Source organism: Theropithecus gelada, chromosome 19 (assembly GCF_003255815.1).
Source record: "Theropithecus gelada isolate Dixy chromosome 19, Tgel_1.0, whole genome shotgun sequence".
Classification (NCBI taxonomy): Eukaryota; Metazoa; Chordata; class Mammalia; order Primates; family Cercopithecidae; genus Theropithecus; species Theropithecus gelada.
The window spans coordinates 4096512-4111580 of record NC_037687.1 but is presented as its reverse complement, the minus strand read 5'-3'; the positions used below and the strand labels follow the sequence as shown (position 1 = coordinate 4111580).

Below are 15069 nucleotides of genomic sequence, written 5' to 3'. Positions count from 1 at the left end.
CCCCTCCCCGCGCCCCCTGACAGGGCCTCCGGGCTCTCACCGCCTGCCCCTGGGCACTTGCCTGGCGCCTGCCTCTGGCTGCCGGCTTCGGGATGGGGCAGGGGCCGCAGGGCGGGCAGGAGCCAAGGTCAGTGGGGCTGAGCCGCAGCTGCAGGGGGAGGTGGTCCTGGGCGAGGGGGTCCTCAGACAGTGTTCCCCAAGCCTGTGACCCCCAGCATCTGCCCCCAGGCCCATCACCCTAGTTGTCCAACAAAAGCCCACCACCAGCATCATCCCCTGAGCAGCCCCCTGGCAGGGACAAAAGGTTGTTCCCTGGACCAGGCGCGGGGGCTCACGCCTGTCATCCCAGCACTTGGGGAGGCCAAGGTGGGAGGATCGCTTGAGCCCAGGAGTTTGAGACCAACTTGGGCAACACAGTAGGACCCCGTCTCTACAAAAAATAAAAAAAGTCAGCAGGGCGTGGTGGCTCATGCCTGTAGCTGCTTGGGAGGCTGAGGTGGGAGGATCATTTGAGTCCAGGAATTTTGAGACCAGCCTGGGCAACACAGCAAGACCCCTTGTGTGTACAACAAAAAAAGTTGTCCCACAACTCATCCGTTAGTGAAAACCACCCCTGCAACATCGCCCCCAGCAAATGGACCCATCAGTCTTTTCCAAACTACCCTCCAAAGTCCCATCTGAACCCCTAAAAGGCCCCCTAAACGTCTCTCAGGATCATCCTCTGCACTGTTTATCCACAACTGCCCTGAAATGCCACCACTGCCCCCTAAACATCCTGAGGCTTCTCCTCCCAAAACTATAGCCTGAAATGCATTACAAAATGTCTCCCCGAAATTCCTGAAGTGTTCTGTAAAACCATCCTTCCCAATGAGCCCGTCATGTCCCAAAAATATCCTCCAAAAACATCCCTCAACTGTTCTTCAAAACTGTTCTCCAAACCATTACCTCTTCGCAAAATCGCCTCTCCCAAAATAGCCTCCAAGTTGTCCCCTCAGTGACCCCATCTGTCTCCAAAATGTTTTCCCAAAACTGCACCCCCCAATGCCCTCTAAATGCTCCTAAATGTCCCCATTTGTTTCCAAGTGTCTTCCAAAACGTGTCCACATGTCTCCCCAAATGTCTCTTCCATCCCCCCAAAAGCTGCCCCAACCTCTGTCCCCTCCCCCGCCCATCTTTCCCGGGTCTGGAATGAGGGGGTGGTCCAGGTCAGCCGGGGACGGGGAAGAGAGGGAAGAGGAAGTACCCGCGCCCCGCCCGCTCCCGCGCCCCCTCCCCAGGCCCTACCGCGAAGGAGGCGGCTGCGCACAGACACAGCTGCTTCATGGCGTCCGGGGCGCGGGGCGCGGGGGGCGCACGGGGTTCCAGGATGAGGCGGCGGCCGGAGGGGCTGGAGGGACCGCGGGGAGCGGCCGGAAGGCGGGGCTGGGCGCTGCCGGAGCTCCCCGCCCCGCCCGCCCGGTCCCGCCCTCCCTGGTGCCGCCCCCTCCCCCTCGCCCCCCTCGCCAGCCCCCTCCCCCACGGGATGGAATGGGAAGACCCAGGAAGGGGGCTGGGCGCTGAGGGAGGGGGCGCCGCCCCGGCCCCTCCTGACCTTGTCGCCTGGAGGAGGATGAGGACGCGGCGCCGGGGGCCGGGTTCCCTCACCCGCGCAAGCCGCTGGCTGCATCTCCAGGGGACCCGCGGGCGTCCATCTCCGCCTCCTCCGAGTCCGCCAAGGGCGCGCAGGTGCCTCCGGGCCTCCGCAGCCTCGCACCGCCAGGCGGCCGGCAGGGCTCACTCACGCTTTCATTCATTCACTCACTCATTCGTTCAACCATTCGTTCATTCATTCACCGTCCCGCCCATTCATTCATTCATTCACTCACCCATTCGTTCATTCACTTAGTCATTCGTTCATTCACTAGTTCATTCGATCAACCACTTGTTCATTCCTTCACCCATTTGTTTATTCGCTCACTTTCATTCATTCACGCACCCATTCGTTCATTCACTTATTCATTCGTTCATTCACTTATTCATTCGTTCATTCATCCATTTGTTTATTCGCTCACCCTTTCATTCACTCATTCATTCATTCGCTCGTTCATTCATTCACAGGCTCAGCCATTCATTCACTCACTCATTCGTTCATTGGTTTATTCATTCGTTCATTCACTCAGTCATTCGTTCACCCACTCGTTCATTCCTTCACCCATTTATTTGCTCACCCTTTCATTCATTCACTGGCTCATCCATTTGTTCATTCATTCATTCTTGTATCACCCATTCATTCATTCATTCCCACACCATTCCTTCCTGCATTCACTCACTCCTGCATTCATTCATTCACTCATTTGTTAATTCATTTGTTGGCTCACCCATTCATCCATTCATTTGTTCACACACCCATTCATTCATTTGTTCATTCCCGCACCATTCATTCATTCTCACATTCATTTGCTCATTCATTGGCATGCCCATTCGTTCATTCATTCACCCATTGACTCACCCATTCATTCATTCAATCACTCATTTGTTCATTCATTCATTCATTCATTCATTCGCCAATGGGGATCTGCAGTCCAACACACCTGTATTTGAATCCAGCACCCCGCCCCTGCCCCAGCCTTTCCTGCCTATATGACTGGGCCAACAGACTTACCAGTTTTGGACTTCACCTTCCTCCTCTCTAAAATGGGTTTCATAATAAATAGTTCCTACCGCGGAGGGTTACTGGGAGGATGCTGAAGTACTACCTGCGCAGCACTCAGTCGACCAGTGCCTGGCATACAGTAAGCGCACAATAAAACTGTGACACAGAAAGAGCTAGCTGGCCCTGGCGCAGCTCTGACATTCTCTAGCCATTTCTGGTCCATTTCCGCCACTCCCGGGACCGCAGCTCCTCCAGCAGAGGAGGAGCCTTGGGTTCCTCTTGGTCACTGCCGCGTACCCAGTGCCTGGCCCACGGCAGGTGCTCCGCAAATATGCATCAGATGAACACTTGGGGGAGATGCTCCTTCGTGCAATAAGTATTTATTGAGCACCTACTGGATGCCACGCAGCATTCGCAGGCCTGGAGACTCTGGGAGCACAGCCAAGACCCTTGCAGGCAGCTGGCATTTTAGAAGGAGCCCTGGAGGTCAGGAGCGGTGGCTCATGCCTCTAATCCCAGCACTTTGGGAGGCCGAGGCGGGCGGATCACCTGAGGTCAGGAGTTCGAGATCAGCTTGACCAACATAGTGAAACCTTGTCTCTACTAAAAATGCAAAAATGAACTGGGTGTGGTGGCGGGCGCCTATAATCCCAGCTACTCAAGAAGTGAGGCAGGAGAATTGCTTGAACCCGGGAGGCAGAGGTTGCAGTAAGCCGAGATAGCGTCACTGCACTCCAGCCTGAGTGACAGAGCGAGACTCCATTGCAAAACAAACAAATAATAACAAAAACAAACAACAACAACAAAAAAACCGAGGACTTCCAGAGCCAGAATTTAAGAAGAACGACCCAGCAGACAGGCGACAGGGGCTTGAATTCAGTTTGGTTATGTCATCCTTGCTGTGTGACCTTGAGCTAATCGCTTTCCCTCTCTGAAATTCTCCCTCTCAATTTCTTAACTGTTAAATTAGATAGATAATGGGACCGGCACCAAGGAGGCACTGTGGGCATTTGAGGCTGGATCTTTCTCTAGGGTGGGGCTGTCCTGGGCACTGCAGGGTGGTGAGTAGCATCCTTGGCCTCCACCCACTCCACATCCGGAGCACCTCCAAGTTGTGACAACCACAGATGTCCCAACATTGGCAAGTGTCCCTCCATTGACACACTGACCACTGGCTTAGGGCTGGGTGAGCATTGAGCATTCATTCACATGTTGCTGTGGCCTGTGATTATTCTTAGACATTATTTATTTATTTATTTATTTATTGAAAAGGAGTCTTGCTCTGTCATCTGGGTTGGAGTACAGTAGCATCATCTCAGCTCACTGCAACCTCTGCCTCCCAGGTTCAAGCAATTCTCCTGCCTCAGCCTCCCGAGTAGCTGGGATTACAGGCACGCGCCACCACGCCTAGCAAAATTTTTTTTTTTTTTTTTTGAGATGGAGTCTCACTCTGTTGCCCAGGCTGGAGCGCAGTGGCACAATCTCAGCTCACTGCAAGCTCCGCCTCCTGGGTTCATGCCATTCTCCTGCCTCAGCCTCCCGAGTAGCTGGGACTACAGGCGCCCACTGCCACACCCAGCTAGTTTTTTGTATTTTTTAGTAGAGACGGGGTTTCACCGTGTTAGCCAGGATGGTATCGATCTCCTGACCTCGTGATCTGCCCGTCTTGGCCTCCCAAAGTGCTGGGATTACAGGCTCGAGCCACCGCGCCCGGCCATGAATCTTTGTATTTTTAGTAGAGACGGGGTTTCGTCATGTGGGCCAGGCTGTCTTGAACTCTGACCTCGTGATCGGCCTGCCTTGGCCTCCCAAAGTGTTGGAATTACAGGCATGAGCCACCGTGCCCCGCCCTCTTAGACACCTTTGGACAAGAGGAGGGAGGAGTGGGAACCAAGGCAGTAAAATGGAAAGTGACAGGCATTTGGGAAGGAGGGTGTCCTTGGAACTCCTCTCTCTTTTCACCCTTGGGGGTGGGAAGGTCCTCTGAGCTTCTCCAGAGAAGAGACTGAAATGGATCTCTGAGCTCATGGATTCGGTTTCCAATTGTCTCCTGCACTTGTCCTCCTGGATGCCATACAAGATCAGAGCAAATGGCCAGGCGCGGTCGCTCACGCCTGTCATCCCAGCGCTTTGGGAGGCTGAGGCAGGCAGATCACCTGAGGTGGGGAGTTCAAGAACAGTCTGGCCAACATGGCAAAACCCCATCTCTACTAAAAATACAAAAAACTAGCCAGGCGTGGTGGTGCATGCCTGCAATCCCAACTACTTGGGAGGCTGAGGCAGGAGAATCGCTTGAACCCGGGAGGTGGAGGTTGCAGTGAGCCGAAGTTACGCCATTGCACTCCAGCCTGGGTGACAGAGTGAGACTCCGTCTCGGGGGAAAAAAAAAAAAAAGGCTGGGTGCGGCGGCTCAGGCTGAGATCGCGCCACTGCACTCCAGCCTGGGAGACGGAGAGAGACTCCATCTCAAAAAAAAAAAAAAAAATCAGAGCAAATGCCCCTCGGAGCCCACTGAGGTATACCATGGATAATGCCATCCCTCCAGGATTCATCCAAGCCCTGGCATCACCCTGATGCCTCTCTCTTGCCCCATATTCGGTCCACCAGCCAAGCCCACTGGCTGCACACTGGGTCCTGTTCTGCCCCTTTTCACCCCTTCCACGGCCACCACCGTAGTCTAGCCCCATCACTGCAGGTTCTGCCTCTGGGATGCATCCTTCCTGGTCTCCAGCCTCTGACCTTGTCGCCTTGTCCCTTCTCCCCCAGCAGCCAGAGGCGGCTTCCTAAACCCTGCATCAGACCTCATCTCTCTCTCCTGCACAGCAGCCTCCAGAGACCTCACTCAGCTTAAAATGCAAACTGCCCAGATCCTGCCCACTGCCTGTTTCCGCAGAGAATGGTATTTACACGTGTGAGTCGTTGGGGGGGGCTGGGGAAAGCAAAATAAGAATCATCCTTCCTGACACGTGAAAAATGATATGAAATTCACACTTCTGGCTAGGCGCAGTGGCTCATGCCTACAATCCCAGCACTTTGGGAGGGCAAGGTGGGCTGATGGCCTGAGGTCAGGAGTTTGAGACCAGCCTGGTCAACATGGTGAAACCCCGTCTCTACTAACAATACAAAAATTAGCCGGGCATGGTGATGCACGCCTGTAATCCCAGCTACTCGTGAGGCTGAGGCAGGAGAATCGCTTGAACGTGGGAGGCTGAGGTTGCGGTAACCCAAGAGCACTCTAGCCTGGGCGACAGAGCCAGACTCCACCTCAAAACAAAACAAAACAAAAAAACTCACATTTCAGTGTCCATAAATAAAGTTGCATTGGGGCCAAGCCCTGCCCATTCATTTATAGATGGCTGGATGCCACACGCAGGGTATGAAAAAAAAAAAAAAAAGTGCAGATAATCAAAGGCTATTCTCAGGCTGCAATGGCAGAGCTGAGGCTGATCTACACCATGAACCAAAAATAGTTACCCTCTGGCCTTTTAAGAAAAAATTTGCCTGGCCGGGCGCGGTGGCTCAAGCCTGTAATCCCAGCACTTTGGGAGGCCGAGACGGGTGGATCACGAGGTCAGGAGATCGAGACCATCCTGGCTAACACGGTGAAACCCCGTCTCTACTAAAAAATACAAAAAACTAGCCGGGCGAGGTGGCGGGCGCCTGTAGTCCCAGCTACTCGGGAGGCTGAGGCAGGAGAATGGCGGGAACCCGGGAGGCGGAGCTTGCAGTGAGCTGAGATCCGGCCACAGCACTCCAGCCTGGGCGACAGAGCGAGACTCCGTCTCAAAAAAAAAAAAAAAAAAGAAAAAATTTGCCAACCCTTCTCTGAGCAGCCCCTCTTTGCCAGTCCCTGACCTCATGGAATTTCCCCTCCCTCCTTCCCTCTCTTCCTTTCTTTTTTGACGGAGTCTCACTCTGTCGCCAGGCTGGAGTGCAGTGGCACGATCTCGGCTCACTGCAAACTCCACCTCCCGGCTTTAAGCGATTCTCGTGCCTCAGCCTCCCGAGTAGCTGGGATTACAGGCACCCGCCACCGTGCCTGGCTAATTTTTGTATTTTTAGTAGAGACGGGGTTTCACCATGTTGACCAGGCTGGTCTTGAACTCCTGACCTCAGGGGATCCGCCCGCCTCAGCCTCCCAAAGTGATGGGATTACAGGCATGTGCCACCGCGCCTGCCATCATCTCTGTTTACATTTCCCTTGGTGCAACCCATGCTGCCATAGCAGCCTCCTTCCTGTCCTTCAAACGGCTGGGTCCCATCTCTGAGCCTTGGCGTCTGCAGCTCCTTCTGCCTGGAGCACCTGCCCCACCACGCACATGGCTGCTTAATTTACTGCTGTCCACACCTGGAGATGCCTCTTCCAAGAGCCCTTCTCTGACAGCCCTGTCTTAGACTGTATTTTTCCTTTATTGCTTTTTTTTTTTTTCTGATGGAGTCTCACTGTATTGCCCAGGCTGGAGTACAGTGGAGGGATCTCGGCTCACTGCAACCCCTGCTTCCCAGATTCAAGCGATTCTCCTGCCTCAGACTCCCGAGTAGCTGGGATTACAGGTGCCCGCCACCACGCCCGGCTAACTTTTGTATTTTTTAGTAGATACAGGGTTTTGCCATGTTGGCCAGGCTGGTCTCAAACTCCTGACTTTAAGTGATCCACCCACCTCGGCCTCCCAAAGTGCTGGGATTACAGGTGGGAACTACCACGCTGGGCCTTTTATCACCACCTACATATCTTTTTAAAAATATTGTGTTTACTCTTATATTTATTTATTTATTTATTTATTTATTTATTTTGGCACAAGGTCTTGCTCTGTCACCCAGGCTGGAGTGCAGTGGTGCAATCACAGTTCACTGTAGCCTCAACCTCCTGGGCTCAAGTGGTCCTCCCACCTCAGCCTCCTGAGTAACTGGAGACCAGAGGCACACACCACCATACCCAACTAATTTTTGAATTTTTTTGAAGAGATGGGGTCTTGCTATGTTGCCTAGGCTGGTCTCGAACTCCTGGGCTCAGGTGATCCTCCCACCTTGACCTCCTAAAGTGCTGGGATTACAGGCGTAAGCCACCGTGCCCAGCTTGTTTCCTCCTGATCTCTTCCTTAGAATGTCACCTCCTTAGGGACAGCGATTATTGTCTATCTTAGTCACTGCTGTATTCCATGCAGGACCAACTACAGGTTTCGTAGGCCTCAGTGAAAAAATGAAAATACGAGGCCTGGCCAGGCGTGGTGGCTCATGTCTGTAATCCCAGCACTTTGGAAGGCTAAGGCAGGAGGATCGCTTGAGGCCATGAGTTCAAGACCAGCTTGGGCAACGTGGCGAGACCTCATCTCTGAAAAAAAAAATGCATACTTAAGTAAAAAATAAAAATATGAAAAGAAAAAAGACAGAGAGAGAGGACTTTCCACGAAGCATTGATGTATGGCATCTGTGACTCTCTAGAAACCCCAATCTTGCCACTTGGGAGATTTTCCTGAAACCTAAAACAAAGGCAGGAGGTCAGTGAGGTCCCAGATGGACAGCTCCAGGTAACTCCCATTTTAGGGATGGAAATACTGAGGCCCACGGACAGCCTAAGGGGCATCAGAGTAAGCAATGCTAACTGTTGGGACCCTGAAGAAAGAGACGGTGTTGGCCAGGCACAGTGGCTCTCGCCTGTAATCCCAGCACTTTGGGAGGCCGAGGCGGGTGGATCACTGGAGGTCAGAAGTTTGAGACCAGCCTGGCCAACATGGTGAAGCCCCATCTCTACTAAAAATACAAAAACAACAACAAAAAAATTAGCCGGACATGGTGGTGGGCGCCTGTAATCTCAGCTTCTTGGGAGGCTGAGGCAGGAGAATCCCTTGAACCCAGGAGGTGGAGGTTGCAGTGAGCCGAGATCATGCCATTGCACTCCAGCCTGGGCAACACAGCAAGACTCTGTCTAATAAATAAATAAATAAATAAATAGGCTGGGGGTGGTGGCTCACGCCTGTAATCCCAGTAACTTTGGGAGGCCGAGGTAGACAAATTATATGAGGTCAGAAATTCAAGACCAACCTGGGCAACATGGTGAAACCCAGTCTCTACTAAAAATACAAAAATTAGCCAGGTGTGGTGGCGCGCCTGTAATCCCAGCTACTCAAGAGGCTGAGAGAGACGAATCTCTTGAACCCGGGAGGTGGAGCTTACAGTGAGACAAGATTGTGCCACTGCACTCCAGCCTAGGCGACAGAACGAGACTCCGTCTCAAAAAAAAAATAATAAACAAAAATAAAACAAATTAAATTAAAGTAAATATATAAATAAGAAAAAGCCGGTGTTAGAGACCAGGAAAGGCATGCAGAAAGGCCACCAGGCAGGGATAAGGAGAGGAGGAGAGGGGTAGCAGTGGCTAGAAGACACGGAACACAAGGTCCCAGGGACAGGAGGCGGCCAGGCCCCTGCAGTCACGGGTGTTTGCTTTCTTCCCTCGGGGCTGCTGAACAAAAGCTGAACTTGACTCTGGCTGCCTGCTGCGAAACTGGAGAAGGGCAGGTGGAGGGACGGATGGCGAGGTGCCCCGGGAGGGGAGGATGGAGGCCATGCAGCTCCCCACCAACAGCCAGGCCTCCCATCTGCCGCAACAGCTCCCGCAGGCTGTGGGCCAACCTCAGGCCCCTCCAGCTCCAGACACCCTCAGAGGCCCTCACACCCATCTGAGGTTTTAACACCTATCCTGTCCCTGTCCAATTTTGACTTTGTCCCGACCCCTCCCATTGCAAACATATCAAAACACACCCACGTCCCGAATGAGGCATCTCTTTTTTAGCCGCCCACGCTTCTTGAAGGATTTGATTTAAATATTAAATATAACCGTGCTTTGGAAACGAAGCAATCATACGGCTTGGTTTAACAGTGGCTACTACTTCTGGGGAATGCTTGGGGGAAAAAAGCATTCAGGAGTTGACCCCTGAACGATATGGGTTTGAACGCCCAGGTCCACTTACATGTGGATTTTTTGTTTGCTTTTTGAGATGGAGTCACACTCTGTCGCCCAGGCTGGGCAATCGTGCAGTGGCGCGATCTCGGCTCACAGCAACTTCTGCCTCCTGGATTCAAGCGATTCTCCTGCCTCAGACTCCTGAGTAGCTGGGATTACAGGTGCCCACCACTGCGCCCGACTAATTTTTGCATTTTTAGTAGAGAGGGGGTTTCACCATGTTGGCCAGGCTGGTCTCGAACTCCTGACCTCAGATGATCTGCCTGCCTCTGCCTCTCAAAGTGCTGGGACTACAGGTGTGAGCCACCATGTAGAGCCAGAATTTTTTTTTTTTTTTTTTTTTTTAGATGGAGTCTCGCTCCGCTGCCCAGGCTGGAGTGCAGTGGTGCCATCTCGGCTCATTGCAACCTCTGCCTCCCGGGTTCAAGCGATTCTCCTGCCTCAGCCTCCCGACTAGCTGGGATTACAGGCACGCGCCACCACGCCCAGCTAATGTTTGCATTTTTAGTAGAGATTGGGTTTCGCCATGTCAGCCAGGCTGGTCTCAAACTCCTGACCTCAGGTGATCCATCCGCCTGGGCCTCCCAAAGTGCTGGGATTACAGGCATGAGCCCCAGCACCTGGCCTCTTCATGGATTTCTGACTGTGCAGGTGGTGGGCTGTAATTGTTCAAAGGGCAACTATAATCGATAAATTGATTCCAAATGGGAAGAAAAATTTTAGGATCACTCCACAGTGAATGAAACTCACCCAATGCCACATTTTGTAGGCAGTTAACGAGCCATTTTTCACCTCTTTCTCTCCCGCTGTCTGTCTCCACCTGTTCTCTTTTCAGTCAATGCACCCCCCTCCCACCTCCAGGCCAATCATGTTCATAGTAATGCAGCCCTAGGGGAAGGCTTGTGTCTCACTTACTAGCTGTGTGACCTTGAGCAGGTGTCTTAACCTCTCTGGGCTTCCCGCCCTCATCTATAAAATGAAGATAATAAAAGCTCCTGCCTCATTACATGGTGGTGAGGATTAAATGAGCTGACACCTGCAAAGCACATCTTATGTTCTCTATCGTGCTCAAAAATCATCAAAAATGAAAATAAAATAAATAAGCCAGGCACAGTATCGCACTTCTGTGGTCCCAGCTACTTGAGAGGCTCAGGCAGGAGGATCTCTTGAGCCCAGGAGTTTGAGACCAGTCTGGACAACACAGTGAGACCCCATCTCTTAAAAAAAAAAAAAAAAAACTTAGGGCCAGGCATGTCTGTAATGGCTCATGCCTGTAATGGCAACCTTTTGGGAGGCAGAGGTGGGCGGATCACTTGAAGTCACGAGTTTGAGACCAGTCTCGCCAATATGGTGAAACCCCATCTCTACTAAAAATACAAAAAAATTACTGGGCGTGGTAGTGGGCTGTAGTCCTACCTACTCGGGAGGCTGTGGCATAAGAAAAGAATCACTTGAACCCAGGAGACGGAGGTTGCAGTGAGCCAAGATCACAACACTGCACTCCAGCCTGAGCAACAGAGTGAGACTCCTTCAAAAAAAAAAAAAAAAGAAGAAGAAAGAAAAACTTAAAAGAAATAAAAGTGTATTCAATGATATTAAATTAAAATGTTTTAAATAAAATTAAAATGAATAATGAAATGAAAGGGAACATGATAATTAATAAATAGTTTAAAAATAAAATGGGCTGGGTGCAGTGGCTCACGCCTGTAATTCCAGCACTTTGAGAGGACAAGGTGGGCGGATCACCTGAGGTCGGGAGTTTGAGACCAGCCTGACCAACATAGTGAAACCCTGTCTCTACTAAAAATACAAAAAAATTAGCCAGCCATGGTGGCGGGCGCCTGTAGTCTCAGCTATTTGGGAGGCTGAGGCAGGAGAATTGCTTGAACCCGGGAGGTGGAGGTTGCAGTGAGCAGAGATCATGCCACTGCACTCCAGCCTCAGCAACAGAGTGAGACTCTGTCTCAAAAATAAATAAAATGAACCCAAACAACTGAAGGAAGCCACAGAGGGGTCATGACACGCCCAGAGTTACCCAGGACACCAGGGACAGAGGAAGAATCTGAACTCAGAGCCACCTGATTCTATCCCAGGCTTGGCTGGGTGCAGTGGCTCACGCCTTTGGGTAGGAGGTAGGAGGATCGCTTGAGGCCAGGAGTTTAAGACTAGCCTGGGCAACACATCTCTATAAAAAATAAAAATTAGCCCAGTGTGGTGGTGCACGCCTGTAGTCTCTGCACTTTGGGAGGCTGAGGCAGGAGGATCGTTTGAGCCCAGGAGTTGGAGGCTGCAGTCGGCTGAGATAGCACCATTGCACTCCAGCCTGCGTGACAGAAAGAGACTCTGTCTCAAAAAAAAAAAAAAAAAAAAAAAATTGGACCAGGCGTGGTGGCTTATGCCTGTAATCCCAGCACTTTGGGAGACCAAGGCAGGTGGATGACCTGAGGTCAGGAGTTCCAGACCGGCCTGGCCAACATGGTGAAATCCTGCCTCTACTAAAATTACAAAATTAGCTGGGCATGGTGGTGCATGCCTGCAATCCCAGCTACTCAGGAGGCTGAGGCAAGAGAATCGCTTGAACCTGGGAAGTGGAGTTTGCAGTGAGCCAAGATTGAGCCACTGCACTCCATCCAGCCTGGGCGACAAGAGGGAAACTCCGTCTCAAAAATAAAATAAAATAGGCCGGGCGCGGTGGCTCAAGCCTGTAATCCCAGCACTTTGGGAGGCCGAGACGGGCGGATCACGAGGTCAGGAGATCGAGACCATCCTGGCTAACACAGTGAAACCCCCTCTCTACTAAAAAATACAAAAAACTAGCCGGGCGAGGTGGCGGGCACCTGTAGTCCCAGCTACTCGGGAGGCTGAGGCAGGAGAATGGCATAAACCCGGGAGGCGGAGCTTGCAGTGAGCTGAGATCTGGCCACCGCACTCCAGCCTGGGCGACAGAGCGAGACTCCGTCTAAAAAAATAATAATAATAATAAAATAAAATAATATAAAATAAAAAATGAAATCTAGGTTTGTTCCACAGGCCTCTCTTTTTGACTTTTCAAAAATGGCTTTCAAAAATCCTGAGCTCCCACTCACTTGCACTCTCCACTCCTGCCAAGAGAATCTGCCTGTCATGCCCGTGAATCAAGCAGACCTGGTCCAGCCTCCGAATCTGTCCCCACATGGGTCCGTGCTCCGCTCCTCACATGCCTGCCTTCACTTCTCTAAATCCTCCCTATTCTTCCAGGCTCTGCTCTGGTGCTGACTCTTCCAGGCAGACTCCCTGATTTCTCCAGGCCACACCGGTTGGGGAGGTTGTATCCCATGATGGGAAAACTAAAGGGTCCAAGTCAAGTTTGCCCACCCAGGCCAGGCACAAAGAGGTGCTCAGGAAGGCTGCCTGCCTGTCCCTGGAGGGGAGCCCTCCCTGTCATCCTCTCCATCTGTGCCCTGAACTGGCCGCCACAGGGACTTGGGGGGCTGAGAGGGAGTGGGGATGACAGAGGAAGAAGCATGTCTTTCTAGGAGTTCATAGCTAAAGAGACGGATGCAAGAGAAGACAGCTGGATCTACCTCACGGCCTTTGAACTGGCTGTTCCAGCCACTTGGAATGCAATTCCTGCAAACTCCCTCCCCCACTCCCCTTCCCCTTCTTTTTTTTTTTAATTTTTTTTTAATTTTTGAGATTGAGTCTCACTCTGTTACCCAGGTTGCAGTGCAATGGCACAATCTTGGCTCACTGCAACCTCCACCTCCCGGGCTCAAGCAATTCTCCTGCCTCAGCCTGGGCTCAGAGTAGCTGGGATTATAGGTGGCCACCACCACACCCAGCTAATATTTGTATTTTTAGTAGAAACAAAGTTTCACCATGTTGGCCAGGCTGGTCTCGAACTCCTGACCTCAAGTGATCTGCCTGCATCGGGTTCTCAAAGTGCTGGGATTACAGTCATGAGTCACCATGCCCAGCTCTCCCCTTCCCTTTCCAATCTTTGCTCCAATATCACCTTCTCTGGGAAGCCTTCCCTGGCCACCCTCTTAAAAACTGCAGCCACCTCCCCTGCCCAGGATGCTTCAGTTCCCTTTTCCTGTTTTGTCTGTCTTCGCGACACAAAACACACATTGTCACTTATTTATCTTGCTTCGTGTTCATCTCCCATACTCAGCGGTCGGCTCCACGAGGGCAAGGATTTTTGCCTACCCTATTCCCTGGCTGATTCCCCGATGCCTGGAGCAGCGCCTGCTATCTAAATACGTGCTGAGTACACACGCTCCAAAGCAAAAGATCAAGGTCCAAGGGAAAGTGGGTCCTTGGAAAAGCAAGGGGTCACTGTGGCCGGGGAGAGCGGAGATTGGATGGGGAGGTAGTACTGGGGCCAAACTGTGATGAGGAGGGTCTGATAGGTGGCAATGCAGGGAGAAGCTATTCCATGGGGAGCAGACTAGGGCCTGGGCAAAGGCCTGGGCTGGAAAGCTTGTACCGGGAGCAGTGGGGAGGTCAGGACGCTAGGGGGCAGCAGAGAGGAAAGGAGAAGAGGTGGGCACTGGAATGAAAGGGAGGGTTTTCAGCCAAGCCCCAGGAGACAGAAGCCTGAAGTTGCGGGGGGCGTGTGTCCGGCATCTAGGGCCTCACACTCACCTCTGTCTTCTTAAATCGCGCCCTGAGAGTCTTCATGGTCGGTGCTCTGCGTTTCTCCTCTTCCCAGGCCACCTGAGGAAGGTCAAGGGTGGGGGTAAGGTGAGGGACACTAGTCCCGGTGGACGGCAGGGTCCCTTGCCTCTCCCTCCTCAAAAGGGCCACTTCCTCCTCCCTGACCAGTCCTGGCCCCCTAGAACAAGACACAGACCTGCTGTCTCTCCTACCTGCTGTGTGTCCTTTGGCAGGTTACTTGCCCTCTCTGTTTTTATTTCCCTCATCTATAAAATGACAGAAATGATCCTTTCTTGAGCAACTCATGGTCAGTTTTCAGTATGGTCCCAACATAGAGCCTGGCCAAACATGAGGGGCTCCATAAATGCATCTCGCTGGTATTTCCTGTGGTCCAAACAGATCAAGCCTTCTCTGGTCTAACTTTTCTCTCTGTGCAGTTATTTCTGCCTAGAATGGTTTCCTTTTTCTTCTCTGAACTCCTACTCATCCTTCAAAACCCAGTTACCAAAATCCCTTGCTCTGATCAGCTTTGCCTCTCGTTCCCAAGCAGAGATCTAACTCCCCAAATTGGGTTCCCGCCTACGCTGGCTGGGTCTCTTCCTCTGCCTCACCCCTGGCTCCATGGGCTGGAAGGGTCTGGGCTGATTCTGTCTTTTGCAACAGTCGGGGGCTCCCTGGGGACTGAAGCCAGGGCTGAGGGCTCTCAGCACAGAGGCCTGTTTGCTAGATCAGAGGGAACCTCCATGTGACAGCAATTCACCCATAGTGGGTGGAGGTCTGGGGCGATGGCTGCATGCATGTGTGTGACGTGACCATGGGGCATGTGCACGTCTGT

The 15069-nt window shown here is 52.1% G+C and overlaps 1 protein-coding gene across 1 annotated transcript in view; it reads right to left on the bottom strand.

Annotated features, from left to right (window-relative positions):
• ANKRD24 (ankyrin repeat domain 24) overlaps window positions 1-1793 on the bottom strand; it is a 29411-nt gene extending 27618 nt beyond the window's left edge. The window contains exons 1-3 of the mRNA XM_025367802.1: window positions 1645-1793; window positions 1285-1387; window positions 62-148 (exon numbers count right to left, since the gene is read on the bottom strand). Coding sequence (XP_025223587.1) covers window positions 62-148; window positions 1285-1387; window positions 1645-1793 — 339 coding nt within the window. The remainder of the gene's footprint in view (window positions 1-61; window positions 149-1284; window positions 1388-1644) is intronic.
• Window positions 1794-15069: the final 13276 nt, after the last annotated feature.